The 27,411-nt window shown below is 49.8% G+C and overlaps 5 protein-coding genes across 5 annotated transcripts; 3 read left to right on the top strand and 2 right to left on the bottom strand.

Moving 5' to 3' along the window:
* Positions 1 to 103: 103 nt before the first annotated feature.
* Positions 104 to 1,479, bottom strand: INS49_006330 (uncharacterized protein; the record flags this gene model as incomplete). The annotated part of the gene is made up of 3 exons (XM_043167102.1): positions 104 to 655; positions 757 to 913; positions 968 to 1,479. The coding sequence occupies 3 exons, from the start codon at positions 1,477 to 1,479 to the stop codon at positions 104 to 106; spliced, it is 1,221 nt and encodes a 406-aa protein (XP_043028246.1).
* A 4,332-nt stretch (positions 1,480 to 5,811) lies between these two features.
* INS49_006331 (uncharacterized protein) lies at positions 5,812 to 6,978 on the bottom strand (the record flags this gene model as incomplete). The annotated part of the gene is made up of 3 exons (XM_043167103.1): positions 5,812 to 5,928; positions 5,982 to 6,033; positions 6,101 to 6,978. The coding sequence occupies 3 exons, from the start codon at positions 6,976 to 6,978 to the stop codon at positions 5,812 to 5,814; spliced, it is 1,047 nt and encodes a 348-aa protein (XP_043028247.1).
* Positions 6,979 to 8,562: 1,584 nt separating this feature from the next.
* Positions 8,563 to 10,042, top strand: INS49_006332 (uncharacterized protein; the record flags this gene model as incomplete). Its single annotated transcript, XM_043167104.1, has 6 exons — positions 8,563 to 8,602; positions 8,653 to 8,798; positions 8,851 to 9,497; positions 9,556 to 9,636; positions 9,713 to 9,793; positions 9,871 to 10,042. The coding sequence occupies 6 exons, from the start codon at positions 8,563 to 8,565 to the stop codon at positions 10,040 to 10,042; spliced, it is 1,167 nt and encodes a 388-aa protein (XP_043028248.1).
* Positions 10,043 to 12,807: 2,765 nt separating this feature from the next.
* On the top strand, positions 12,808 to 15,860 carry INS49_006333 (uncharacterized protein; the record flags this gene model as incomplete). The annotated part of the gene is made up of 5 exons (XM_043167105.1): positions 12,808 to 13,053; positions 13,105 to 14,562; positions 14,617 to 15,029; positions 15,095 to 15,625; positions 15,689 to 15,860. The coding sequence occupies 5 exons, from the start codon at positions 12,808 to 12,810 to the stop codon at positions 15,858 to 15,860; spliced, it is 2,820 nt and encodes a 939-aa protein (XP_043028249.1).
* A 6,287-nt stretch (positions 15,861 to 22,147) lies between these two features.
* INS49_006334 (uncharacterized protein) lies at positions 22,148 to 24,072 on the top strand (the record flags this gene model as incomplete). The annotated part of the gene is made up of 6 exons (XM_043167106.1): positions 22,148 to 22,267; positions 22,338 to 22,751; positions 22,914 to 23,061; positions 23,206 to 23,331; positions 23,384 to 23,476; positions 23,594 to 24,072. 6 exons carry the CDS (start codon positions 22,148 to 22,150, stop codon positions 24,070 to 24,072), a joined length of 1,380 nt encoding a protein of 459 aa, XP_043028250.1.
* Between the last annotated feature and the right edge of the window lie 3,339 nt (positions 24,073 to 27,411).

Consider the following 27,411-nt stretch of genomic DNA (forward strand, 5'->3'; position numbering starts at 1 on the left):
TAAGCGGTCCCTCAAAAGAACCCCTTTATGTCAGACTAAGAGAAATCAATATTCAAGCCTAGTTCCGTAGAGACATTTACATTTCACACAGGTAACCCAATTTTCAGCGATCTCCGTTCAACTGCTGCGGCCAATTCGAAGGACAGCTCTCGGTACACGGAATCCCACTTGACGCCTGGTTCTGAATGTTGGAACACAACCACTTGGCCTTGCCGCCCTTTATGGGTGTAATGTTCACATTTTCCATCTTGAGGTTCTTGCACGGCGCCGCCGCGCTGCAGTGTATCCCAGCAGCCACGTTGTAGCGGCTGGTGCCCGTGATGTTGACCCAGCGGATGTCCTCGATGCTCAGCCGCGAGGTGTCGCAGCCGGAGCTGCCGTAGATGCATGGCGTGATGTAGATCGGCTGGTTCACGTTGTCGAAACGCATGTTGGCGAAGGTCACGTTGCGCACCCTCCCCTGGCCCGAGTACGTCTTGATCCACGCGGCGTTGCTGCTGTGGTACGCGGTGACGTTGTCGTAGTACACATTCTCGACGATGTCTGGCTGCGATGGATTCGAGCCTATGGAGCCTATGCACATTGCACCGCTCTCGTGGCAGACGACGTTGCTGACGTGCACATTGCTGGAATTTCCTTTCATGCTAATGCAGTCCTTTTTCGATGGGGATTGTAATCAGTATGTTTTAGAGCAGAAAGTTGAAGACGGGATTGTTTCTGGCGAGGAAAATGGATGAGAAGACTCTTGTAACTCACATCGCCGCAAGTGACCGTCCAGTTGGAGATGACTACGTCTTTTGAATTCCAGGTGTCCACCCCATCCGTATTGACCGTCGACCATTGAGAGTTCGAGGTCGAGTTCATGTCGAGGTTGGTCATGGTGATGTTCTCCGAATATGCGACAAAGGTATGCCTGTTATCAAATCAGTCACCCGACATCCGTTCATTGCCTACCGTCAAAACTAACCAGAACTGGCTCTGCCGCCAGGTGATGCCATCCACCAGGACGTTTTTGGCGTGCCAAAGTGTCAAGCTGATGGGCCTTCCATTCTGATTCCCTTGGTTCCTATTTTGATCATACCACAACTGGCCATTGCCATCGAATAGCGCCTTCCCAAACCCCCTCAAGCTGATATTGACGCCGCCTAGCTGCCACGCGGTCGACCTACCAGCATAGGTCACGCTGATGCTGTTTCTCAGCCAGTACTGTATGTCGGAACTCCACTTCAGCGTTCCGTGTATCTCGATGTCGCAGTTGTTCAGGTCCGTTGTTCGCATCACCTGGCCGATGTTGAAGAGGCCCTCGGTCAGCACCACCTTGCCGTCGCGGCCGCATTGCTTGAAGGCGTCGAGGATTTGGGGCGTGTCATCCTGACCTGTCGTCAACGGCGTCACAGTGCAGGTTGAGCCGGTCTTGTTCAGTGCTGCGAGTGCCGAGGCACTGAAGATCACGAGGAGGCTGAGGTTTGGGAGTTGCATCGTTGCTCGGCAATTGTCTTTGGTCTGAACCTCACAGCAGAGACGGGTGGTATAATTGGAAAGAATACTGATGTTGTTATAATTTGTTTTGTCCTTTATATACAAGCGTTGTTAAGATCTCCATCCAATATCGGCTGTCGTATAGTTTCCCAAAACAGCCATGGAAAGGATGGCGCTTCTCAGCCGGAATCCATCTTCAATTAACAGGTCCTCTCTCCACCGAGCGGGGCCTACTTTCAAGCCCGAGGCGTGTCTTTAATGTCTGCGTTGATGAGAAAACCAAGTTGGAGTGGCATTTACCCGGGTAAAGTAACATCCGCGGACACAGGCGACCGCATCTTTTGGGGCGATTGGCTGGCCTTTGCATCTACAGACTTGGAGAAGGAGGGGTAATTCGTTTAACTCTGTGTGAGCGTCACGATGCAATTTATAACTATTCATCTCTCTGGTGGACTTTAGCATTCCTAGGTCTGGAGTGTTTGCTGGTAAAGATCAGCTGGGTACCGTCCCGGTACGCCCGGAGCTATGGTCCGCCATTCATCTCGATGCCAGCTAGATCCTAGAGTATTGCAACGAAGTCAGATGGGGCACCATAGGTCATAAGGACTTGGGCGGCAATATACCGTACCGTACAGTCCAACGCTGTGATCAGGAACTCTTCAGTACTCTCTCGGCAAGCTTAAGATTGCTCTGCCTAAATACTCATTTTCCTGGGCAAGTTGTGTCGAATGTGATACCCAGATTGTGGCAGCGACTTTACACCTTGACGGAGATGCAGCACTGTTTATGCTAGTAGAAGCTTGAATATGGAACCTTGGGGCTTACATTGCCAATGTTCAATCATTTAAAGGAATCGAAGCAAAGAGGGGAAAGAGGTCACACTGGACGTTTAGTATCAATGCTAGACCAAGTCACAAATACTTGACGTTAACCCCAGACAGACATAGTTCACAACCAGGTAAATGTGCTTCTCAACATCTTTCTTGGGAAAACATGATTTTGAGAGCAATATCTCACTTAGAAACCAGTTAATCATTCATGTTTAGACTCAAGTACTGCCAGGACACTGGCAATTACCAGAATTTTGATAGCTTATATGGTGGAGTGCAGAATACAGGTAAATCCAGAAGCCCTCGGTTGCGCCAAAGTCATGACCATGGACCGCAAAGGATGGTTTACATTCATACGGAGGGCCAGAGCTGAGCCCTGCCAGTGAGCTGTGATATGATTCAATCTAGGTATAGATGTTGAGTCTGGAGTCACAGGCAGAGGTTGTCACCAGTGATGCTCCAAAGACAACCGTCCACATGTGACACTAAGCCATACATGTTGACTATGTATGTCCAGAGGTTAAAAGCATAGCAGTCTGGGCACATGTCCTCATCATGATATGCCACGCCCTCAGACTCACCATCAGACTCAAACCCTCATATTGTCACCAAGGGCTCTATTTACAAAAGAGGCCATGTTTGAATACCATTGTGGCGGAACATCCATACAACAGATTCAAATTTCAAGCCGTTATAGTTACTTCAATTTTAATAGGCTACTGAGGTACACCGCAAAGCGTTATCCAAGATTTCAAATGGAGTGTTGCAAGTCACCTTGACCCGCTCTTGGGTCGAGAGACAAACATGGTTCCCATATATTTATACTGACACAACATACATATAACCTCATAGAGGATTATGTGATCCTTTCTCGTACTGTAGTGCCGTCAGCAACACTTGGTCGTGTTGTACTCATACAAGCCACACGGCCTTTCCTTTCATGATGTTTGTGAAGAGTCTAGTGTGAAGTGAGGGAATGTGCTTCTTGGACACAAGCATACATAAACACCAGGAGTTGACCATCCTCCATTCTGTGCAGGATAATAAGAGAAAAAGACGGCTGGATTGATACCGACATGGTCAATGTGTTTGCTGGCGTCCGCAAATTGTGAGCAATCAACAACCTGATCTGGGACGGACCGAGCCTTGGTGGGAAATCAGGTGTTGCAATCAATAGTAGCTTGTCCCAGGAGGGAAGCTCCCCAACAGACCGACCAGATGACCAAGAAACTCGAATGAGTGACCCAAGAAGGCCAAGACGGAACGGAAACACAACGGGTGGCGTGACGCTCTGCACGTGTCAAGCAGCGAGACAACATGTCTCAGAAAACAACCAGCTCCCGCTAGCACGACGGCGGAGAGACACCCGACCTACTCGGAACCAGGGTCGCCGTGAGACAGATTCGAGTGAAACCCCAACAGAGATATCGCAACACCAAGGTGCTCAATGCTGAGCAGCAGAAGCATGCGTGGGGGGCGCAACCAAGACACGGCGACGGCCTCAACACGCACGTTCCTACGCCGGGACATCTGCAAGCTCCCGTGCCAATGTCTCCGTATGATCCGATGCGGCTGGCGGACGCTTCAGCTATAGCGCCCAGCTGGCTCGACGGAGGAGCAGAAGAAGCAACGTGGTTGGCCGTGACCGGGTTCGAAAGCTTCTCGAAGCACTGCCGCCCTTGATAAGGTCGCCGGCGTGGCTCGGCATGGGTTAGGAGCCCGCGGGACGAGATCATGAGATATTATCAGCCCGGGCTGGGTGATGCATATGGCCCATGAGATGCTGGGGGTTTCAGCTGCGGCGCGCGGAGTGCGAACCGTGCTGAGTTGAGACATTTAATCTACGTGGCAATGCGACGGGTGTGCTTTTCTGGATGGCCGGGAGGCCAGCGCACACACGCAAAAAAAACCAAGTGGCACTGCCTCGGCGTTGCATACGCAAAAGGACTGCCAGTGCAGCACGGGCTAAGAGGGTTCCCGCACGGGGAGGGACGGTGAAGGAGGAAAGGGATGGTGGATGCGACCATGCTGCATAAGCACATGTCGAGGTGCGAGGGCCAGCAGGGCCAGCCGCCTTGACCGTGGGGCGGGAAAGAAAATCCACGAGGGCTGGGCGTGGCTATCTGAGGAGCCCCATCTTGTCGAGTTTGTTTGATAGTCAGGCACAGCACCTGAAGAGGCTGGAGGTATGCTGTGATCCTCGATTCGCGGAGTGGTATTGTCGTCCGCAGTCCCAAAAAGCTTGGCTCGACTGTCAGAATGGTGGGTCGGATCCATCCGCATGCATATCGTGTGTAGGCCTTGGATGATATCCCAGCTCCAATGGATTTGAGGGGTGGGAAGGGGGTAAGGGCGGACTCAGAAGTACCGATACATCGTCTTCGTATTTTCCGCGTCTAACGTTTCCCCCGTCTACCTACTTTGCCATGGTCAAGCTTTCCAAAAACCCTCTCGACCAGCGCATGCAGGCCCATTAGTCCTCTTCAGGAAGGAGGCTCGCGCGCGAGATTCGGACATCCTGGGTCTCACTGCATCTGCCTCATCTCGAAAAGACGTTAGACATGTATGTCAGCCCCGCGATGTGACATTTCGCGATTCCGTTCCTTGAATCCAACGGAAATACCACCAATTGCTAGGTTCTTGGCGGCTCAACCCCCCATGGCGCCGATGCAATCGAATACGACACCACCCATTCAAGCCACCGTTCACCCCACGTGTGGCGCAGTCTGCGGGCACAGTCTGCGAGCCCCGACGGTATCGCAACGACTTCACAAGCAGCAGATAGCATTGTACTATTTGGGGGCAGCTGTCTGACTGTGTTGTGATGTCGGTGACGGGTGTCACCACGGGATATGGGGGCCCAGCCAAGCCGTAAGCTTACGGCACCCATCCCCTGGCAGGAGGAGATTTTGCATAACGCGTTGCCATTCGGAGGAATGACATAATAAAGGACGGCGCTTGCGAACCTTAATTAATGAAGCTTGGTTGATGCTTGTTGTTCTGGACTCTGCATCTGCCCAGGCACGGATTACATGGGATGAGATAAGCCCGGTATTTGAGAGACATTGGCAACCAAGGACGGGACCATTTGTGTTTGCAAAAGAAAATAAGACTGCCTTGCCTTTGATCCTGACACAATCAACAGACGTATTAAGACGAGATTCCGTACGGCTACTTCCTGCTGGGTGTGTTTAGACGCTCTCAATTACTTCAGCTTGATGCAAGATTGTCAGCTTGTCCATGTCATGATAGGAAACCAGGAGAATAAATCCCCGAAGTCTTAAGGTGAGGAAATCATGTGGCTGGCTAGAGCTCCAATATTGATTGTATGCGGAAGAGAAATTAGTGATACTAGGACTGCAGCACACAAACAACTCCGTACCCACTCGACATGCAGCTAAGTCAAGCTTCAAAGTGGCAAATTCTCCGCCCCCTAAAACAGAGTTGAAGCCAACTACTGCAGTGATATTCCCTTTCAGCCCGCAAGAGGAATGTATTCAGCTCAAGCAATGAACTCCATCCCGCGCTTCTCCAGGGGTGCGGAAGAGCCCACAAGGTAGTATGAGTAGCTACTTCCAATAGTGTAGTGGTTGCCAGCTTTATCAAATTGACCGGTGTTCTACTGCATGATTAGTTCTTGTATTCATGTCACACAGGCACGTGGGGACATACAGTAGCGTAGGAGGCCCCGTAGTTGATGCTGTAGTAAGCGCAGGTGAAGAGACTAGAGCACGCACACATATCAGCTATCGGAGTTTTTGCTATTTTTAACGATTAGGAACTTTTCTCACCCGTTCGCTTCGTTCTCGTACAGGATGTATGAGTTGAAAGAGCTGCACACCTCAGAACTTCCCTGCTCGAGGCTGTACGCCGAGATATCGGCACAGTTGCGAGCGCAAGTGCCGGGATTATATGCAGCGCCAGGAAAGGTCTGGACACGGATGTATCCATTTTTGCCAACCGGAGGAGGGATGTCCAGAGACGCGTTATGGAGGGGGACGGGGCCCGTGTATCCGCTCACAGTTGGTGCTTCCAGGTTGAAGGCGGTCGACCCGGCGATGACTACATGAAAATCATCCTGGTACTGGCCGGCATTGGTGGCATTGCCAGGGTAAAGTGGCACAGAGTAGAAGACGCACTTGATCAGCGTCACCGACGGTGAATCAGCAGACGCAGGGCAGGCCGCGGAGGGCGCTTTGGTGGTTGGCCAGACCAGCTCCGGTGCACGCTCAAAGAAGATCACAAACGATGCACACGAAGCCGATCCTGACCAGCTGCTGCATAGATCGGCGCACTGATCCGGGTTGTAATCTGAGAGTTCCGACAGTATGTACCCGAGATACCCGGTACCGTCGCCATTGGAGGCCTTTAGATCGACCCATCCAGGCACAACGGAGTACCGATCAGGTGGTTTGGTACCGGCGGCTGTTGCAACCTGCGAGAAGGTCGCAGAGGCAAGGAAGCTTGCATCTGTGTCAGGCTCTACATGAAGACCATTGCCGGCTTGGTTGATGCAAGCTGTGGGTTCGCTTCGCCTGCTCGCGACAAGGGTGGCGTCATCTGCAGAGGCTTGCAGAAGCAGACCTTCCCCCGGTTGGTCGAGGCCATTCGGTGAATTCAGGGCAGCGATAACGCTAGAAAGGAAGGGAGTGGCAAGGTTGAGTCTCATCTTGACGTGATACAGCAATGGTTGGTTGTGGGTAAACTAAGAAATGTTTGGCAAATGCAAGAAGAGTGAGAAGGAAGAGGTTGAAGTCGTAAGAGAAGCCTTGCGGGAGAAGCAGAAGGAGAGGAGAGTGGAGTGATTCTCGTTCAAGCTAGGGATCCTCTCAGTCCCAGCAGCGAGCATCCCTTGGGACCGAGGAAAATAGCAGCACTTCTGTGACCATACTTTCTGCCCATCGTAAGACTACCCGTGGATATTAAAATGGGTGGTAATTCAGGGGCGTGTTGACTTCCTCAAGATTCACCTGACTAATGAAGGTTCCCGAGCTGCGTTCGAGTGAGAGACGTACTTGAAGTAGATCTCGACGAGGAGCCGCAAGGAATCATTTCGGGCCGGCTCAAAAATCTGACAGCAAGTAAGCCCGATGATGATGACTGCAGGAGATAAGCAACCTGCCAGACATGCGCTGCCAGTGGAGACTGATACCACGAAACCTGACCGGTAACTACTCAACTTCCAACATGCTTTGATCCAGGCTTGCACGTGGTTGTACACTGCCCAGCGAATGAGATCCGGCGGCGGGCGGTGAGTCCGGTTGAAAGCCCTGGTATCTTCTCGGGCAAGAAATGATGCACCAGGGCCACGCTGATATTGTTTTTCCTTGTGGGACCCGAGTACACGGGCCTGTTGATGAGGTTGCTGCACGATCCCTGTCGTATATGTACTCGCTATAACCCCCACACGATTGATACCGCACGACCGGGGCCTGCGCTGATGCTTATCCTTATTTTTGGTGACTACCCAGTCTGCCGTCCGTCTGTCGTGGGCAAACAAAGAAGCCCTGATAACCCTCTCCGCTCAGAGTAGTCTGGGCCTTTGCTACTTGGAGCACCATCGAATTAGTATTTGCACCCCGAAGAGGCAGACCTGAGCCCAGCAGAGGCGGAGGGTTGCATCTGCCGCCACATGCGCGCAGCTCTCGGCTCGATCCGGGGAGGCAGGAACGGTCTGCAGGGCCCAGAAAAGCAAGAATTGAAGTTCCATGGGTCCATTATGAGGAAATAAAATGGAGATCCCCAAGCTGAACTTCCAATAGCAGTGGGGGCAGTGGAGGCAGTGAAGTCGGGCAGCTGCCTCTGCAGTGCGTCGGCGTTTTCCCAATCATGTATGCACCCAGCCGGCCTGCCAGCCAATGTATCCGTATCTGCAGCTCGGACAGGGATGTGTTGGTGTGAACAAGGGTGTCATCGTGAACAAGGGTGTCATCTATCGAGTCTAGACCAGAAGTCGACAAGAACATCTGCGGGAACGATTCGCCAGGCAGGCCAGGCAGATATTCCCTTCCCGCCTCGACGGATCGGCGACTGCGGATTCGAATTGAATTTGGCAAACCTCTCAGGCGCGTCCAGAAAACAGCCCTGACCGTCCAGCATCTTGCAAAGGACAAAAGTCACCCGAGTCCGGCCAATTTTGCCAGTCCCAAGCCCTGGGCCATCATCCAAGGGAACCCACACTCCCGACCAGACTTTTGTCCCCTGTCACCTGTACACTGGACTTGGGCCGCCAGAGCCCCCATTCTCTCTCGTCATGAGCCCCACCGGCACATCAACCCCAACACATCACTCTGGTATCTTCACCGGCAGGACCAGAAAACGCTTGTTTCATACCGCCTCCGAGGAGAATATGAGAAGCCATGGCTGGAGGATCCCAAGTTCAAACGCACAAAGTACAACAACTATGTGATATATGTCTTTGTGTTCTTGGGCGTGTGTGCTGCAGGCGTCGTCGCCTACTTCCAGATCAGACCTGCAATATCAGGCCCGGTAAGTCCATCCCGGCCCCTTTCACAGTCTCTCATCCTGACTGCAAATCCAGATATGTCTCGTATATGAGGACGCATTTGACCAGGGAAAACTTGATGACAAGTTTTGGAACTATGAAGTGACACTCGACGGGTTCGGGACGAGGTCCTTTGACTGGACAACCACTGACCCGTCCAATGTCTACACGGACGAGAAGGGCCTCCACATCGTGCCAACGCTCACAAACGAGAGCACGCCCATCACCACGGACCAGATGTGGAACGATTACACCCTCAACCTCACTGCCGACGGCACCTGCACGGAGGACAGAGCCGCTGCATGCGTCGCCCACTCTAACTCGACCAAAGGAGAAATGATCCCGCCAGTCAGGTCAGCCAGGATCAACACCAAGGGCAAGATGGGCATCAAGTACGGAAGGGTCGAGGTTGTCGCCAAACTCCCCAAGGGCGACTGGATCTGGCCGGCAATCTGGATGATGCCCACAGACTCGGCGTACGGCGAGTGGCCGAGGAGCGGAGAGATGGACATCATGGAGTCCCGGGGCAACGGGGTCTCGTACCCCGGCGGGCGCAACGTCTACTACACGACACTGCACTGGGGCCCGACTTCTGTGCTGGATAGCTACTGGAAGACCATGGCTGTGAGGACCCAGCGCCGGGGAGACTTCACCGATTCATTCCACACCTTTGGAATCGAGTGGTTAGTTCTTCCGTCCATTCTTTCGCGTCTAAGAGCTTCCTACTGATACTGTGCCCAGGACGGACAAGTACATCTACATGTATTTCGACAACAGGCTCACTCAGGTCCTCTACACCAAGTTCCACGCGGACAAGACCCTGTGGGAGAAAAGGGGGCTTCTCTGAGAAGTCCGAGAACGACACGCTCGTCGCCAACCCCTGGACGAACACTACAAGTACCACAGGGAATGCACCTTTCGACCAAGAATTCTACCTCATCCTCAATGTTGCCGTCGGGGCCAGGAACGGATGGTTTGAGTAAGTGTCCCCAAGGTTCAATATTCCGCCCAGCAGTCAAGAGCCTCCGAAGCTAATAATGCGTGCCCGGCATGTAGGGATGGCAAGGGCGGCAAGCCCTGGGTCGATGCGGCGACCAATGCCCAGTGGACCTTCTGGGATGACGCTGATCAGTGGCTACCGACGTGGGGGGAGGGCGACTCGAGGGGAATGACAGTCAAGTCTGTCAAGATGTGGCGATCGGGCTCCTGCGGGTCCGCTGAACTGTAATCATGGTGATGACGGGGAAGGCGCACTTAATATCTCGTATTACTGATAGAGTTGGGCGTTTTGACGTATTTTGGGACGGTCACATCGCGCTGATTACGGGAGGAGGGAGAGCAGGACCAGGGCTGAGTAAGAAACGTGCCCCTGGTTGTTTATTACCCCCCCCCCCTTTCCTTGTTTTAGTCTAGGATCTTCAAGATCTTCAGATTGCATACCCTGTTGAATCAAAGTCTTGCTCCTATCTACCAAGTTTCTAGAAGACATCCTGCGGGGTGCCTTGGGTACCTGGCTGTAGGAAGATCATTGTCGGGTGCGATCGTCGATCGTCTATTTTGCCCTCGAGCTTTCTTGCAAACAAGCCACCCAGAACAGTCCACTGGTCTACGCAACAGTACAGTACAGAGTAATGTTCCTGGGGTTTCGAACTCTCTATCAGAACGTAACCTCGAGAGCGCGGCCCCTGACCCTGCTACACCACCCAAGGAAATTTAACCTTTTCGGATGTGCCCGCGGGCAGCACTATCGGAGCAAACTCTTGCGTGGTATCAGTGGTCTGTTGTCGAGACCTCCAATCATCTTTGCCAGGGCGGTTATCCACAGTCCCAACAACCAGAGTTGGAGGTATGAGATGGCTGGTAGGGCTGGCCTCTCTGTTGGGAATGCAGCATCTGCGCGGCTCATCGGGGATGTCTTCCCGGTCTCCTTGCTTGTTTGGACCGGTGGCGCTGACAAGGAAGACCTGGCGTCCGTTCCCCGGTGTCAAGACAGCATGGGAAGTGTGCTTGACAGCTCAGCGGAATTATCTGGCAGCCCTCAGTTGGGCATGTCCGCGGCTTGGAAGTTGGCAGTTGGTGCAGCGTGGTGGTGGAAGCGCGGGAGGATTTGACCGAGTGTTCCTTCGTCAAGCCCAAGTAATGGCGCAGTAGTGTCGAGCAAGCTGCATGTTGCTGCATGTTGCTGCATGCTGTTGCATCACTAGCTCGAGCAGGGTCTAATGGCGTACCGCCCTCCTTCTCGCGCTCTGTGACTCCCTCTGTCAGTAGACCACCTACATGGATACAGAGATGCAGTGAAAGGTACCTCGGGCTGCAGAGGGGTTGAAAGGCAACGCCGGTGTCTGTCGCCGCTACGACGTTGCCTCTGGCCAAGACATGTCTTTGATAAGACATGTCTTTGATTACAGTATTTTTAGCCTAGTGGCTCCCCTCGGGTTCTCTAAATCCTCTGCCACCCTGGCTGCAGCAGACCCATGCATCGCAATGTTGAGCTACTGTGCACTTTTCCTGCTCGAATTCTGGGAGAGGATTCCGAATGCCCGGTTCCCACTTGCCCACACACACATCTCGTCCGGTGAAATTCTGCACTCAACCACGACACCTTCAGATCCTGTTGTTGCGTGCCATCCGTGGAATCTTGGGTCGACGATCGACGTTGCCCTCCAGGCAAGCCACCCTGCGCGTTCCTGGCTGTGGCGTTGCACCCTATCCCCTTGGCGACAAGCAGCCGTTTCGGCGAGATTCCGGGCGGGAAGGGCTTGGGGAAAACGGGTCGAAGTTCCTCTACTTGACAGGGGTATCAATCCCTCGTGGTCTAGCCCACATGGGCAGCCGCGGAATTGGCCAATTACCTACATTTTGTCGCTCCGCGAACCAAGACGGCGACACATGCTGGCTCATTCCGCTCGTGGCTTACCGGCACCGACTGTGAGAACATGCGTGGCGCCTCGGAGGACCATGTGCCCGTGTGCTTCATCCAGCCTGAACACCACTGTCGCCGCCGCCGCGCGCTTCCAGGCCTGGCCATCCATCCATCAAGTCGATTCGCCCGAGGCGCAGGCAGCACCAGGGAGCCTCCACATGCAGCAGCCCGTCAAGACTCTCCGATCTGGGCTGTCTCCTTGGAGATGGTGACTCGAAGCAGTCACTCAGCTGATGCAAAGCCAGCACGCCCGTCCAGATTCGATGCTGGTGCCTAATTGGGCCAGCCCACTGCTGCACAGGCTGCATGAAGAACGATCGCTACTTTGCTCCTGCTCCCACTCGCACTCGCAGCCAGCAGCCGATAAAGCATGGCTCACATGTACCTCGTATCCAGATATCGGTAGATCAAGTCCCTCGACCTCACACAGGCCGGGCCATGGACAGGACTACGAGAGGCTAAGCTTACCACGCTCACCTGCGTCTGCCCAAAGCACTCCCACACCTCGCTCTGACACTATGCAAGCATCAGGCCCTTGTGTGTCAACAGGGTCCCAAAGCTGCTACCAATGGTAGGTTAGGTAATGCCCAACTCGTCCCTTATCGTCCTTCTCCAGCCCAGCTGTTCTAGGTCTTGCTGCAGTATCCAATATTTGCCGGCTTTTCGGTGCCACCGAGGCCTCTGCAGCTCCGGAAGTCTAGTCTCGCCGCCATACCTCTCTGCCTGGGGATTTCAGCTTCATCAATAGTCCATATCAGCTTTCTTTCTCTCGACTGCTTGTTTTGGGCGAGCCTGGGCAGGAGCACGCCAGCGGCAGCGTCTACTCCCACGCTTCCCGATCGTGAGCGTTCCTGCACGGTGTGGCCCGACTGATATCCCACTCGTTCATCACCCCATCGCGGCTGAGGCTGTCCCGTCGTTTATATCCACGTTGCCTTGCCTATAACAAGACAAAATCTCGACGATCGCTTTGAGTCCACACAACTCTGAACGCCCTTCTGCACATTCGCTCAAGCAAGCACCCCCTCGGCACCACTTCTCCTCGTTGCTACAGCGGCTTGGAAGCAAGGATGTCTCCCACTCACTCCATCGACAGTTCCATCCTCGGAACAGTTGGGCCGAGTACCCTTCCTCCCACTCCCGGTGCCTCTCAAGACCCAGATCATATTGCTTTCCACCCCATCCATCCACCTCGCGCCCACTTTCAACGCGAGAGCCTGTCATCAAGGACTCCTCCTCGCTCAAGACCAGCTTCCCTCCACACCACCGGCTCATCGTCAGGTAACGGCTACGACGATGAGTTCCGCTACCGCACAGTTAGTGGAGTTCCCTCTGATCCGATGTATCATTACTGACAGCCCTCGCAGATGGTCAGCTACTTGGCCAACAGAGTATCTGCCAACGGATGGATGCCGCAGCCAGCCATCAAGGACCCATCGCAAGGCCTTGGTGTTCTACTAAGACAGTCCCGCGGCAACTACGTTTGCTGCCCAGAGAGCATCTACGATGAGCTGCTCTTCGCAGTGCAACGCCTCAACGTCGGGGTTGCCGTTACCATGAAGCCAGAGATGCTGTCAGGCATCATCGCCAGCCTATACCCAGGCCAACAGGAACTCCGCCTGAAAGGAGGGTCCCAGCTCCAGATCCTTGACTCCCTCGCCGCAGTCACTTCCTCTGGCGTCAAGAAGTTCCAGTACGGTGCCATTCTCCGGCATGAGGGGGTACTCCTCGTCTGGCAGGACGAGATCCAGCACATCCTGGCCCACGCCCAGAGGATGGAAGACAAGCTCTTGACCTACGTCTGGGGCCGCAACTCGGGGATGCACACTCCGATATCCTCGCCCTTTGCCGGTGCAAGTCCCTTCCAGTCGCCATCGGATTCGGTGTCGAACTTCTCAATGTTCCCCGAGAAGGGGGCTGCCGGCGTTCAAGTCCAGGAGCAGGGAGAGGATGGTGATGACGAAGAGAAGGAGTCACAGGAACGGCCAGAGTCTGTCAACCGGCCTTTCATGTTACACAGTGCCTTCTTTGTCGGCATGGGAGTGTGTCTCGCAATCGTCCTCGTCTACGGCTTCTCCATCGGCGAGCTGGTCTCTGAGAGCATGATGGACGGCCAATATATCAGGCTCGCGCTGATCGCCGCCTGCCCATTCCTGATGTTCGCCGGGCTGTTCTTCTTCCAGGTCATCTTTGGCGACATCTGGCAGATGATCGGTCCCCTCAATGGCCTCAAGACGAACTCGCGGCACTACTCCTGCATCAAGCCGTCCATGAAGACCGCCTACTCCCTCGGGTTCAGCCCACCCCACATCACGATCCAGATGCCCGTCTACAAGGAGGGCATGGAGAGCGTCATCATACCCACCGTCAAGTCCCTGCAGGCCGCCATCTCGTTCTACGAGTCCCGCGGCGGCACGGCCTCGATCTTCATCAACGACGACGGCATGCGCGCCGGCATGTCGGACGAGGAGGCCCAGGCGCGGCGCGAGTTCTACCACGACAACAACATCGGCTGGGTCGCGAGGCCCAAGCACGGCGAGGACGGCTTCGAGCGGAGGGGCAAGTTCAAGAAGGCCTCCAACATGAACTTTGCCCTGAACCTGTCGCAGAAGGTCGAGGGGTACCTCCAGGCCGCCGTCGACGCCCGGTGTGCGCTGCAGCCGGGGCACCGCGACTCGGACCCCGCGATGCTGGAGGAGCAGGAGCTGGATAACCTCTACCACGAGTCCCTCGGCCGTGCGCTCAGGGAGAATCCCAAGGCCATGGCGGAGGGGGACATCCGCATTGGCGAGTTTATCTTGATCGTCGACTCTGATACGCGTGTGGTAAGTACTAATACAAGGCTGTCCAATTGTGGATCACTGCTGACTTTTCCATAGCCTGTTGATTGCCTGCTCTACGGCGCGGCCGAGATGTTCCTCTCGCCCGAGGTCGCCATCGTACAGCACTCGACTGGCGTGATGCAGGTCGCCTGGGACTACTTCGAGAACGGGATCACCTTCTTCACCAACATGGTGTACACCGCTATCCGGTTCTCCATCGGGTCTGGTGAGGTCGCCCCCTTTGTGGGCCACAATGCCTTCCTGCGCTGGGCGGCGGTGCAGGACGTCGGCGTCGTCGAGGAGAACGGGGACCTCAACTACTGGTCCGAGAGCCACGTGTCTGAGGATTTCGACATCGCCCTCCGGATGCAGATCAAGGGGAGCACCGTTCGCATTGCTAGTTACCATGGCGATGGCTTCAAGGAAGGCGTGTCCTTGACCATCTACGACGAGATTGCCCGTTGGCAAAAGTAAGTCCCTCTCGAAAACCCGTTATTGCCTTGACTTGTCATTTGGAAGCTGACAGTCTATCCAGGTACGCCTATGGTTGCAGCGAGATGGTGTTCAACCCACTGTACAAGTGGCCGACGAAGGGCCCCTTCACGAAGCTTATCCGGACATTCCTCGGCTCGCGGATGATGCTGTCATCCAAGATCAGCGTGTTTGCCTACATCTGCTCCTACTTCGCCATCGGTGTCGGCCTGCCAATGACAGTCCTCAACTACTTCCTGGTCGGCTGGTTCGATGACAGCTTGGACCACTTCTACCTGCCCTCGTGGAAAGTCTTCGTCTCGCTCCTGGTCGTCTTTAACCTTGCTGGAGGAATCTCGCTCGCCGTCATCCGTTACCGGACCGGCGAGCGGTCACTCCTTGGGTCTATCATTGAGAACTTCAAATGGACCCCGATGATGGCAATCTTCTTCGGTGGCCTGTCCTTCCACGTCAGCTGTGCCCTGCTTGCCCATCTGCTACACATCAACATGCAATGGGGTGCGACGTCCAAAGAGAAGGAGAACTCGAACTTCTTCCAAGAGGTGCCGAAGATTCTAAAGTCCTTCAAGTACCTGTGAGTGTGACACCCTTGCGTCAACCCTTAGGCTCTGTTTGCTTGGCGCTGACATGTCCAAAGGTACGTCTTCGTACTCCTCTTCACAGGTGGAATGATCTACTTGTCACTCTTCGCTCCTCGAGGCTGGGAAATCGTCGACTTCACAGCAATTGTTCCCATGGCCGTCGTACTAGGGAGCCACGCCCTCACTCCTATAGTATTGAACCCATCTCTCATGATCTTCAATTACTAGGGCCTGTGTTGGGAGTATCATGGTGAAAATGGGGGCTTGGCGGTCATGACCGTCACACAGACTAGTCTCGAGTTCAAGTGGATGCTTCACCATTATGGCTGCTGTTGCCTTCTGTTGGTTGATCACAGGTTGGTCTATTCAGCGAAGCGTGTGTCTGGGTGCAGGTTATGCAGTGCTTTCCCAAATCCCTCATGCAAGCATACAGGCTGGTACATCTACGGGTCCACATTGCAGCGAGTCTTATGTACATACAAATATAATGTTTCATCGGTATTTTGGAAGTATGGAGTGGGTATAGACGGGTTTAGGTAATTCGCGTCGGTTTGGGCTGGGATATATAGAACCACCGTGATAGAAATGAAGATGGCTGCTTTGACTCTGAATTACCTCCTTGCAAACAATTCAGTCCTGTCTATAAAGGTGTGGTGTATTCCTTTTGACATGTTTGCACAACAATAGGCACAGAAACAGTTTTTTGTTAGATTCTGGTAGGATGAGAACGAGCTTGAGATTATGCTTGAGCCGAGTCCTTGAAATAGAGGTAGTTCTGCGAATCCATTAAATATCAGGTGGCCACCCGGTAGCACAGCCTTGCCCGGGTACTATGCATTATATCTCTTCAGTCAATGCAGGATAACCGAATGACCAGTTGACCTTAGTGAACCAATGATAGTGTCTGCCAGCACCGGTACAGATTCTTCCTGAATGAGAACTGCTGCAAACGATATGAGCACACTTTCCACCCTTCCGCCAGCCACATTCCTCGTGACAAGCATGCTATGGGTCACTCAGCATTAATGAGGCTGTCAATACTGTATCGGCGATCTTCCTCAATAACTGCCAATTACGAGCGCCATGCACTAATATGGCTGTGTTCGAAGCTCAACGGATGGACTTTGCTAGATGGTATGGATGACACTAGGAACGCCGGTCGGTTACACTTGTGTGGTCTTCATCGACAGGATGGTGATTGCGAGTTTTCACTTTGGAATCGTGGTGTAGAGTAGTTCTAGCAAGCGACCACTTTTCACTGAAGTCCTTCACCAAAAGATTAGACCTCCTCCAGTGCAGATGGTTGTTGGGGGCGACTCGACTTATTTCAGGCAAGTGGAGAATAATTCTCCTCGACAGTATCCTGCAAGTAGGACCTTGGGCAGAGATCTGCCAGAAGACAAAAGCCTGCAAAATCTACCTCAGCTTGTAGGGAATACTTGCTCCAAGAAGACAATGGCAGACCATGGGCAACATGACAGTCGCTGCCATTCACCTGCTGGCGTTCTTAAGAACTGAACATGCGTCAAGGTCCATCACCAACAACAGACTCCGTCATGCTTAACGTCCAGGTCCCCGCACACGCACATAAAAATGACCTTCACAAGGTCTTGGCCAATCACTTCTGGAGGTGAGCTACCTTAAAGAGTGAGTCTCGGTGATTTTTCCTGAGCCCTTCACTAAGAGTCTTCCCATCGCGCAGAGAATTGCCATCCCATCTAGGTATGCGGCATTGGTCCCTCTCTACGGCGATCTCTCAATACCTTGCGAAAATGCTATCATCTTGCCTTCCTATTGGTGGCCACTCAACTGAGTTTAAATGATTAGTATCGAGGAATAGATATGTTACATGGCGCAGAGTTTATGGTTTGAAGGGATGCGGTGGTCCACCGGCAAAGACGCCGGTGTGGAATATCGTCGAATGGGGTTCTACTGCTGGCGTTTGAGGATTATTAAGTGATTTGCATTGTCCTCATCAATTTCTTCAACAAGTATTAACTCTGAGTCGAACTGGAATGGCCACGTCTTGTTAAGATTTGTTAGGAAATGTAGCCTATCTTGATACCTAGAGCAGCGGCCGAGTCCCGTCCTGAATTCCAAGATACGATCTTGCAGTGCCCAAAACAATGAGTCAATTGGAGGATGTCTACCTTAATGTGGTGCCGATGAACTCTATTGAAACTGCCGGGGTTTGCCACGCTTAAATGAGCTTCTATTGAACAAAACTTGAAGAAAGCATGAGTCAACAGCCCTTGTCGTCTCCCTGCTTATTTTCCTCCATATATCTTCTTGCCCCCTTGCTGGCCTCGTGGACACGGGTTTATGACAAGCGTCTGCTCGTGGTCAGTGGTGGCGCATTCACGCGTTCCCAAATTAAATATGCTTTTAGTGACGACATTAAGGGGCAATGCGGCCAAACACACATTCCATTCTTGTTCCACTCAAGAGCAGTAGTGCATCGGTAAATTGATATGGGAACCATTGACCGCCTCATATAAAGACCTGGTTAGTTAGTGGCCGGCAGTAGTTTCTATGCACCATGTAAAAAGTGCTCACTCTCCTACAAGGACCATCTCTAGCTTGTTAGTTGGCTTATAGATGTCATTCCCGGCCACAGAGGCAACTCCGGCCACATTTGATAAATGCCTCGTTGAGGCTCTGTATGACTGCGATCTTGGAACACGATGTCGACCACACGCTCTTGGAATAATACAGACCCGGAGGAATGAGTTCCGGTTGGGTCTCTTGAATGTCCAGACCCGTATGTGGCGTGTGACATCGGTTTCACAAAACAATGCTTTTTCGAGCTCAACGCGGCAGTTGCAAAGGTAGTATTTTGGGCAGTCAGACCCGATGATCTTAAGATCATCGGCTTCGGATTGACAAGACTCTTTTAGTCGATTTTGTCGGCGAAAAGCGCCTCAGTGACCAATTCTCAGTGATCTTTCATTTTGCCGGGGTCACAACCGATGACTGACCCGATATTGGTGGAGCGCACTCGCACTCGTCAGTTTCTGTCAACCTTCATGAGATGATGTGGCCTCTAGCCGACATCTGAATCCAGCAGCCCGAGAGCCCGAGCAGCTGGGTTTTGGGCTGTCCGTTAACCACGATTGTTGACTTGTCACTCAAGCTCTGGAAAAGAAACCCACATCATCATCCTCAGACAATTCACCCTTGTGTGTTTGTAATCCTCTCATAAACCCCACCCTCTGAAATGGCTGCGGGACCACATTGAATTTCCGTCACTGCATCGCGTATGCCGGTAGGTGGGCTAAAGCTGACAGTGGAGCAGATACCACCTCTTGAATCCACCGCTTAAGAGCCAGACCGGTCTGTTGAGAGAGTGCATGCCAAGGCCGTGAATGTTACGGCCGCCGTTGAATGAAACCGCTTGCGACTGTAGACCATAGCACCTGAGTGTCGTGTGAATGTTGAACACAAGCGCCCTGCGGCGTGACTGAGCTCGTGCCTACGTCGTAACTGACCTGCCGAAATTAGCTAGGTCGTCTGAATTTGCCCCGGGCCTAGCCGACAGGAACCATTGTGCCGGATGAGGCCAAGTGCAATTGTGGAAAGGGCAAAATGGAATACTGTGTAAGGCACCACTCTGTGTCCACCAGATTGATCCACTGTCCACTCCACTCACGATCGCAACAAAAATGGAGGCAAGAAAACATGCAACAGGCGGGATTTGCTGATCGTCACCGATTCAACTACTAATCGCCCTCACAAGCTTGACAATCGGAGAGCGGACGGGATCCGGTATTTTCTTATGGATACTATGGTCGCATGTAATAGACCTCTTTCGTTCAGCACTTATAATTCTGCGCTTCTCGTCGTGGATCAATCCAGCTCCCTCAACACTGTTGTCGGCGCTGCGTTCTTGACAATGCCGCATTTCCCCAAACCTGTTTGCCGGGCGTGACGAGTGTTACCTCACGGCATATACATTGGGGCGAATGTTACCCACCTACCTGGAGGTCATGATTGGGGCCGTCTGATGTTCTGGCTCCTGCGAGTCGTGCGCTCGGGCAGGATCTACGGCACTACCTCAAGACGTGCAGCCCACGTTGTCGTTGATACCGCATGCCATATTCATGGCTACGCCACGGTGCAATGATGCAGTGCTTCTATTTCAACCTTCTGCGGCTTCTCCAGGGCCAAGCAGCGGGTGCTTGACATCCTAGCAGCCTAGTGGGACCGGTTCTGGGCTAGTGACAGAAGCAGAACAAACCCCGTGCCCTCCTGCAAACTCTTGGATCCTAGGCTAGAGGGGCTGTGTTTGATTGACTTCTGTGGCGTGGACAAGTTTCGGCCGTTTATCAAAGGCTGAAGCACTCTGGCGGGATACTAATCTTCGTCTGTAGAGCGCGCACGCTTTCGAGATGACCACCGGTGCCGAAGTCCATTCCCAAGAAGCCAGGAAATCATCCATCGAGCTAGTGGAAGAGCTAGACTCGCCAGGTTCCGACAACCGGTTCTCTGGGCACGGGGATCACCTGCCTTTGGAGGCAGGGCATGGTAGTAACCACCGTTACGGTGTCAGTGACAGAGAGAGAGCTGGCACGTGGGGGCTGTGGTGGTATTGTTCAGGATGTGACAAGTTGTCTCGGCAGATTTTAATCCTGTTCCGGACGACTATCGAGTCCCCCATCACCATGCAAACCCCACGTGCAAAAGCCTGTTTCACGATGGATGTAGGAGGTGTTGTAGCAAACCTGGTGCATTGTCCGAAGCGAGCCACACAATGCAGCGAGCTCTACCAGTGTGCAGATGAGCTGGCCAAGAAACGCCCCCTGCATGTCGGCAATGAATTGGTGTATTAGTCACGGCGCCGAAGGAGTGCCGACAACAACGGCATCAGAAGGGTCTGATGCACGGGCGTCTCGAACAGTCCCGGTGGCTGCTCAAACGCTATTGTCTATTATGTATATGTCAACTATAGACTAAGCCATTTCCCGGCACGCCGTCTGTCAATAGTTGAACTCGAAGATCATATATGATCGCCGCCGACGTTGAACGTCATGTCGATCAATTAGGCCCGAGCCCCTTTCAGCAGTGAAGGTATGCGAGTCATTGTCGAGACCTGTCCCCCGGACTTTATAGGCATCATCGACACAAAAATGACCGATGGAGGACCACTTTACGATGCTTGCGTCAAGGGTTTAGATCGCCCTTAGGTCGGAGTCGCGAGGTTCGACCCAGCTTGACAGTGCGCACGATTTCTCATCAACAAACCAGCAGAGTCGGATGGCTCCGTGAAGATTACCGAGCAGTGGATGAGGCTCCACCGGCAGGCCTCACAGGGCCCACGGCCGCGTCGATCCGGAACGGAAAGGGGTCAACGCGTGCTGGGACTGCAATTTCTCCAGAGGATACAGGGTCTACGGGTAGTGCAATTGTGACAGGTGACAGCTCAGTTATAGTACCGGGGATAAAACCTACCGTGCCACACTGTATAATATCGGGTGAGACCCTCTGATAATGGTGGAGGCCTGTTGCAACAAGCGTCCCTCGAACCTCGAATGGGCAAGCGGCTCGCCTTTAGTCTCCACACACGGCGCCCCGTGCGGCTTACCATGCAGCGCAGCTCATATGGGCTGTGAAAGGGATGTTCGTAGAATTGCCAGGGAGTTTTTAATATGCCCGGGCAGTGTCGAAAATGCGTTCATGACGGCGATGGGTTGAGACCAGCGAAGGAATTGGCCACGCCGGTAACAAAGTTCGCCCCTGTTTCGCACCGAGGTTGCGTTATAGGCCCACACAAGGCCCAGTTTTCCTGCGACGGCTTCCCGGGCTTGCATATATCGTTGGTGCGTTTCTCTTGCTTTAGCACGCCGCAAGCTGGCCAGGCTGCCCTGCAATTCGCCAGTGGCCTGTTGCAGTGCGTTGCAAAGGACCGAACGTCTTGTCATGTCAATTACGACGTTGCACACAATAGGACATTTGGTCCGTGTGCCCCTGTGCCTTGCATTCCAGTTCTTCGGGAGACCCCAGGTCTGGTAGGTTGCATTCGGCCGACTCGAAGCCGTCGGTGGCCGTTCAACCCTGCCCCCAACAAGCCATGGAAGTCGAGCCTTACGCACGATATACGAACACAGTGGACAAGCTGTTCAACCGGGCGGGCCGCCGAGATCATCCATGCTGGATCATCCAGCCCCTCCCAAGACCACATGGTTGCTGGAGGGTGTCCACTTGGCGAAAAGATTATCAGCCGGTCATCGGGTTCGTCTAGCCATGCTAAGATGCGCCACCAGCACCGGATACAGTGAACTCGGCGGGAGGTGCTCCACAACTGGAAGTTTTGCCTCCTTTCCCACCCGCGTGCTCATCTTGCGCTAGTAGAATCCAAATCGCCCATATCCGCATGTAAATTCTCCGAGGTTCCTGCACGCTGGGCCGATCACTTCATCTTTTCCTCTCCAGTCCCCGTCGAGACCCCCCGACCTTCATACCTGGTGACTGATGCTTTCCACCGCGGGACCTCAACCGCTCCAGGCAACGTCGTGACGATGCTTCTCCTTCGGGTCTTCTCCTCGCTGTCCCTCGCTCTGCCGTCTGTGCTTGCACAGGCCAGCAGCGATGCGGCTTCCGAGCTCGCTGCGCTGTCCAAAGCGCTGCCACCTTGTGGAGTAAGAGACAATGCGCCTTCATCCTCGTCCAGGCCTCCTCGGACCCTCACTGACCCTTTCCTCGCGGTAGCTGAAATGCTTCATCACCGGACTGGCGAGCTCGAAATGCACCGATGCGGCGTGCGTGTGTAGCGACGCAGAGCTCATGGCGACCGTCACGACTTGCGTAACCTTGAACTGTACGATTCCGGATGCATTGGTCGTCAAGAACGTCTCCAGCACAGCCTGTGGCGTGCCGGTGAGGGACGAGGGAACGCACTACAACATCGTCTCGGTCACCTTGGGAGTCATATCGGGCGCAACAATCATCATGCGACTGGGTTTCAAACTGTTCATCGCCAAGACTGGTCTTGGCCTCGACGACTGGTTCATACTCGCGACGATCCTCGTTGGCGTTCCCAGCAGCGTCATCACCTCTGAAGGACTGGTTCCCAACGGTTTAGGAAGAGATATATGGACATTGAAACCTCAGCAGATCACTAATGTAAGCAAAGTTCCTGCCACTCTAATTCCCGGGATGGAGTATGCCCTGTCTTCTTACCGCCCTACGATTCATCTCGACAAACGACATCCGAGCCTTCCGTCCCATCCATTACTATGCGGAAGTGGTGTTTTGCAAGTGCATGACTGACTCGGTGATGAACAGGTTATACACTACTTTTATTTCATGGCCTGGCTCTACTTCCTTCAGCTGGCCTTGCTCAAGACATCTCTACTGTTCTTCTACCTCAAGATCTTTCCAAACAAGACTGTGAGATGGCTACTTTGGGGAACTCTGGTCTTCAACGGAATATGTAAGTCATTTCACGGCAAATCGGTGCTTCTATTGTCCCAAATTTCAATCCATTGTACATGTCTACAAGGGATCGGCTCTCTGAACGGGTGCCGTCCACGACGACTGCGCTGTCTCAACTATTGCTGACCTTCTCTCAACCCAGGGGGTATTCTATTTGCACTGCTCGCAGTTTTCCAGTGCAAACCTATCAGTTACTTCTGGGACCAGTGGGATGGGCTTCACACCGGCACTTGCCCCATCAATACTAATTCTCTTGGCTGGGCAAACGGTAGGTACACTCCTTCGGCACTGAAGTCGACATACCTCTAATACCATTATAGCCGCAATCTCTATTGTCGAAGACGTGTGGATGTTGGCAATTCCGCTCTCCCAGCTTCATTCGCTCCAGCTTCACTGGAAAAAGAAGATTGGTGGTAAGCTTGGAAACCGTCATACTTCTCAAAACATTTCTGTCCTCTCTCGTTTGAAACCATTACCTCGGGTGTCTCAAGTGCCCTGGATCAAATAAGCTGACTTGAGATGCCTGATAGTGGCCATCATGTTTTGCACGGGCACCTTCGTAACCGTCATATCTGTTGTCAGATTGCAAAGTCTGATTACATTCGGAGACACCGACAACCCGACGTGGAACAACTTGAAAGTCAGCCTCTGGTCAACAATCGAGATCAACGTGGGCATCATCACTTGCTGCATGCCAACAATACGCCTGATAATGCTCCGAGCCTTCCCACGGATGTCGTCGACATACCGAAGCACGCAGGCCTACTACGCAAAGAACGGGATGAGCAGCCAGTCGAAGGTCAAGCGCAGCCGGAACCGGACGAACGAGTTCAGCAGCCATGAGCAGCCGGGGAACACCGCGCAGCGACCGAACGGCGGCGGAATCGAATACTCCCGCGGATTCACGGTGCACTTCCACGATGCCGAAGCGTCAAGCCAGGTCCAGCTAAGAGACCTGGACCCCAAAGGGTTTGCGGCCAAAACCAGCATCAGCGAATGTTCGGCTTGATATCTGATGAGTCGCCATAGGAACCGCCTGTCTGAGGCTTTTACAGTGGACGAGGAGGCGAAGCAACGGCCTAGGTCATTTGTACGCCGCGAAAACCATTGAATGCCCGAAGTGGGTTTATCATTCCGGGATGCCGTTGGCCAGCCTGGTTCTGGTTCCGAAAACGACCCGGAATGGTTGGGGTGGTGGCAGTCCGAAATACTGTTTATACGAAAATTGACGCACATAATCCAAAGATACCCTAAATAGTTACACCGAAATAAGCTGTTTTCTTCTCATATATTATCAAAATACCCAAAAGAAATACCCACATATATCCACTTACTCTGGCATCTCCTGGTATTAAGTGTTGAAAGGTACAAGGGTTGTATGCCCATATGCTAGCGCTAGCTTATAAATAGGCTCCTTTTAAGCATTTAATAGCAAGGAGATTTCTCTCCTTAATAATAATAATCTACTATTATTTGCTTAATTGCTTTATTAAGTTATAAGCTTAACATTACTTAAAATATCTTAAAATATTAAGAAATATTAATACTCTTATTTTTATAATTATTTTTATACCTAAATCATTAAGATTTTAATATTATTAATCTTTACTTATATATTATTATTATACCTTATAATAACTACTACAGCTAATAATAACTTATAATAATTTAATACTCTTACCCTTATTTAATATTTTAATTACTTACTTTTTTTTATTTATTTATTTACATTAATTAATGCTAATTATTATAAATAAATAAATATATAAATATTATTTAAAATATACTTAAAAATATATAAATATTATTTAAAAGATATTAAATATACTTAACTTTAAGCTTAACTTATTATTTCTTTTAAAATTAAACTTAAAAGAAAAGAACTTCCTAAATTAAAGAGTTGTTATAGGTTGGCCTTAAGCGTTTATTAAAAGGTACTTAAAAGGAGTTATAAATTGCAATATTTAAGAAGTAAGTTAGGCCTTAAAAAGGCCTAACTTTAAATCTATTTTTTAAGTATATGCCTTATTATATAAAAGGGTTAAATGCAATATAGGCTTAGCATAGGCATATATTACAGCTTAAGCAATAGCCCAAGCCCATTATATAACCCCCTTTCCGCTCTTATATTACGCATAGCAAGGATTAAACTTAAGGCTCTTGCGATCTTATGCTAATTGCATATCTACTGTATATACAATCCTTAATTAATATATTGTAATTATATATAAGCTATATATATTAATTATGCTAAGGCTTATTTATGCTTAATTAAGGAGGTATAAGTTATACATCCTTATCCTACCTTATTAATATTTATATACCTTGCAGCATTATAACGCGCTAAGTTAGTATTATGCTATAATATATATTAAATGCAGTGCATATTAGCTATATACCTAGCTTATTGCCGTTTGCTTATCGCGATAATTACAAGCTATTAATTCTTTAACCTTAATTTACGTTATGATATAGCCATTTTATACTTAAGTTTCTTTTATATTATAATTATAAAATATTGCAACCTTTCCTTAATAACTTTATTACGTAGCTATATTATTAATTGCTTTACCTTATTTTAATTATTACTATTAATTAAATAAATTGCTCTTATTATTAACCTATTATTCTTTTAGCTTATATTTAATATACAGCCTTAATAACCTTAACAAAGATATTCTTATTAATTAATAATACCCTTACGATTCTTTATTACTTATATTATAAACCTAACTTTTTAATTAATAATGCCCCCCCCTTATATTATTAATAGCAATATTTATATAATTCTTTATTACGTTAACTTACCTACCTTATAATATACTTAACTTATATTTAATAATATTCTTATCATACCTAGCTTATACTTAATTTATACTTATAATATAAATATATTAACTTTATTATAATCCTAATATTAATAAAATAATATTTATTAGTGAATTTAATGGAAATTATAATGGTTAAGGTGTTATTGCTATTAATATTAAAGGAAACTTACCTTATCTTTTTAATAATAATGATTAAGGCTTAAAAGGCTATTGCGTTATTAATAATTACTTTATTTTAAATAATAGTAATAATAATAATTAATAGCTTTTTATTGCTAAGAAGTTTTTATATAAGGGCTGCATTTAGGTTTTAGCTAATATTAATATTTTTCTTAAGTATATTTATAGTGCTTATAAAGATTTATATATTAATTATCGCCATTATTATAATTTCTGCTATTAATATAAGCAGAAGTTTGTTAAATTAGCTATGCTATATAATGCCTTTTATGCCCTTTTAGGTATGCATTATATTAATTATAAGTATATTTTGTATATATTTTAATGCAAGGGTAAACTTAATATAATTAAGGGTAATGCTGCTAAGTTCACGGCCCCTTTTAACATCGCTATGCATATATTTAATTATTTGCTTGTTTTAGCTTAGCAAAAGCCTTTATTAATTATACTTGCCCTTATCTTAACTACTTATGCATATAAATCGGCCTTTATTATTAACCTTATTAATAATAATTATGCTGCCTTAGCTTTTTATACTCCTTAAGGTATGCTTAATATAATAAAGCTTTTAACCTTTATTTATAATAATATTATTATATATTATAATCTTAATATGCTTATAATAAGCAACTTGCTTTAATAGGTTATTTAAGGCATAGTTAATGCTTTTAATATACTTTAAGGTAATATATAAAAGGTTAAATATATTATAATAAATTTTAAAATAAAGTTCGCCCCTTATATAAATTTAATTTATATTAATAATAAAAATAAAAGCGTTTTAATTATTTTAAGGATTATTATTACTAAGAGTTTGCTATAATGCTTAAGGTTATTTAAGCCATTATTTGCTTAATTTCTTATTCTTTGCACCTTATGTTTAGCTTAAGCCGCCTTAACCTTTTTATATATTTTTATTAAAATGCTTAGCTAGGTTTAAGCAAATCCCATTATTATAACTATACTTTAAGTTCTAACTTAAATAAATATAAACTATCCCCTTTTAAGGAATATAAGTACTATTATTATTATTATTATTAAATAAGCTTTAATTATATGCATAGTAAGTTTAAGTAATAAGGAGTGTTATATCTTATTAGCAATAATATAGGTTTAATTCCCACTATTATATATATAATTCGCCCTTATTTTAGCGTTATCTTAAAAGCGCTTTAATAAAATAATATACATTATACTTACTTAAATAAAGTAATAAGTAGAGGAATTTTAAGGGGATTATAAATTTCTTACTTTTTAAATAATTTAATTAAAGTATTGCATTAAGTTTTATATAAGCCATTAATATATAAAGACGTGCATTATTATAGTTTAAGTTA

This window comes from Diaporthe citri (genome assembly GCF_014595645.1).
Source record: "Diaporthe citri strain NFHF-8-4 chromosome Unknown scaffold_2, whole genome shotgun sequence".
NCBI lineage: Eukaryota > Fungi > Ascomycota > Sordariomycetes > Diaporthales > Diaporthaceae > Diaporthe > Diaporthe citri.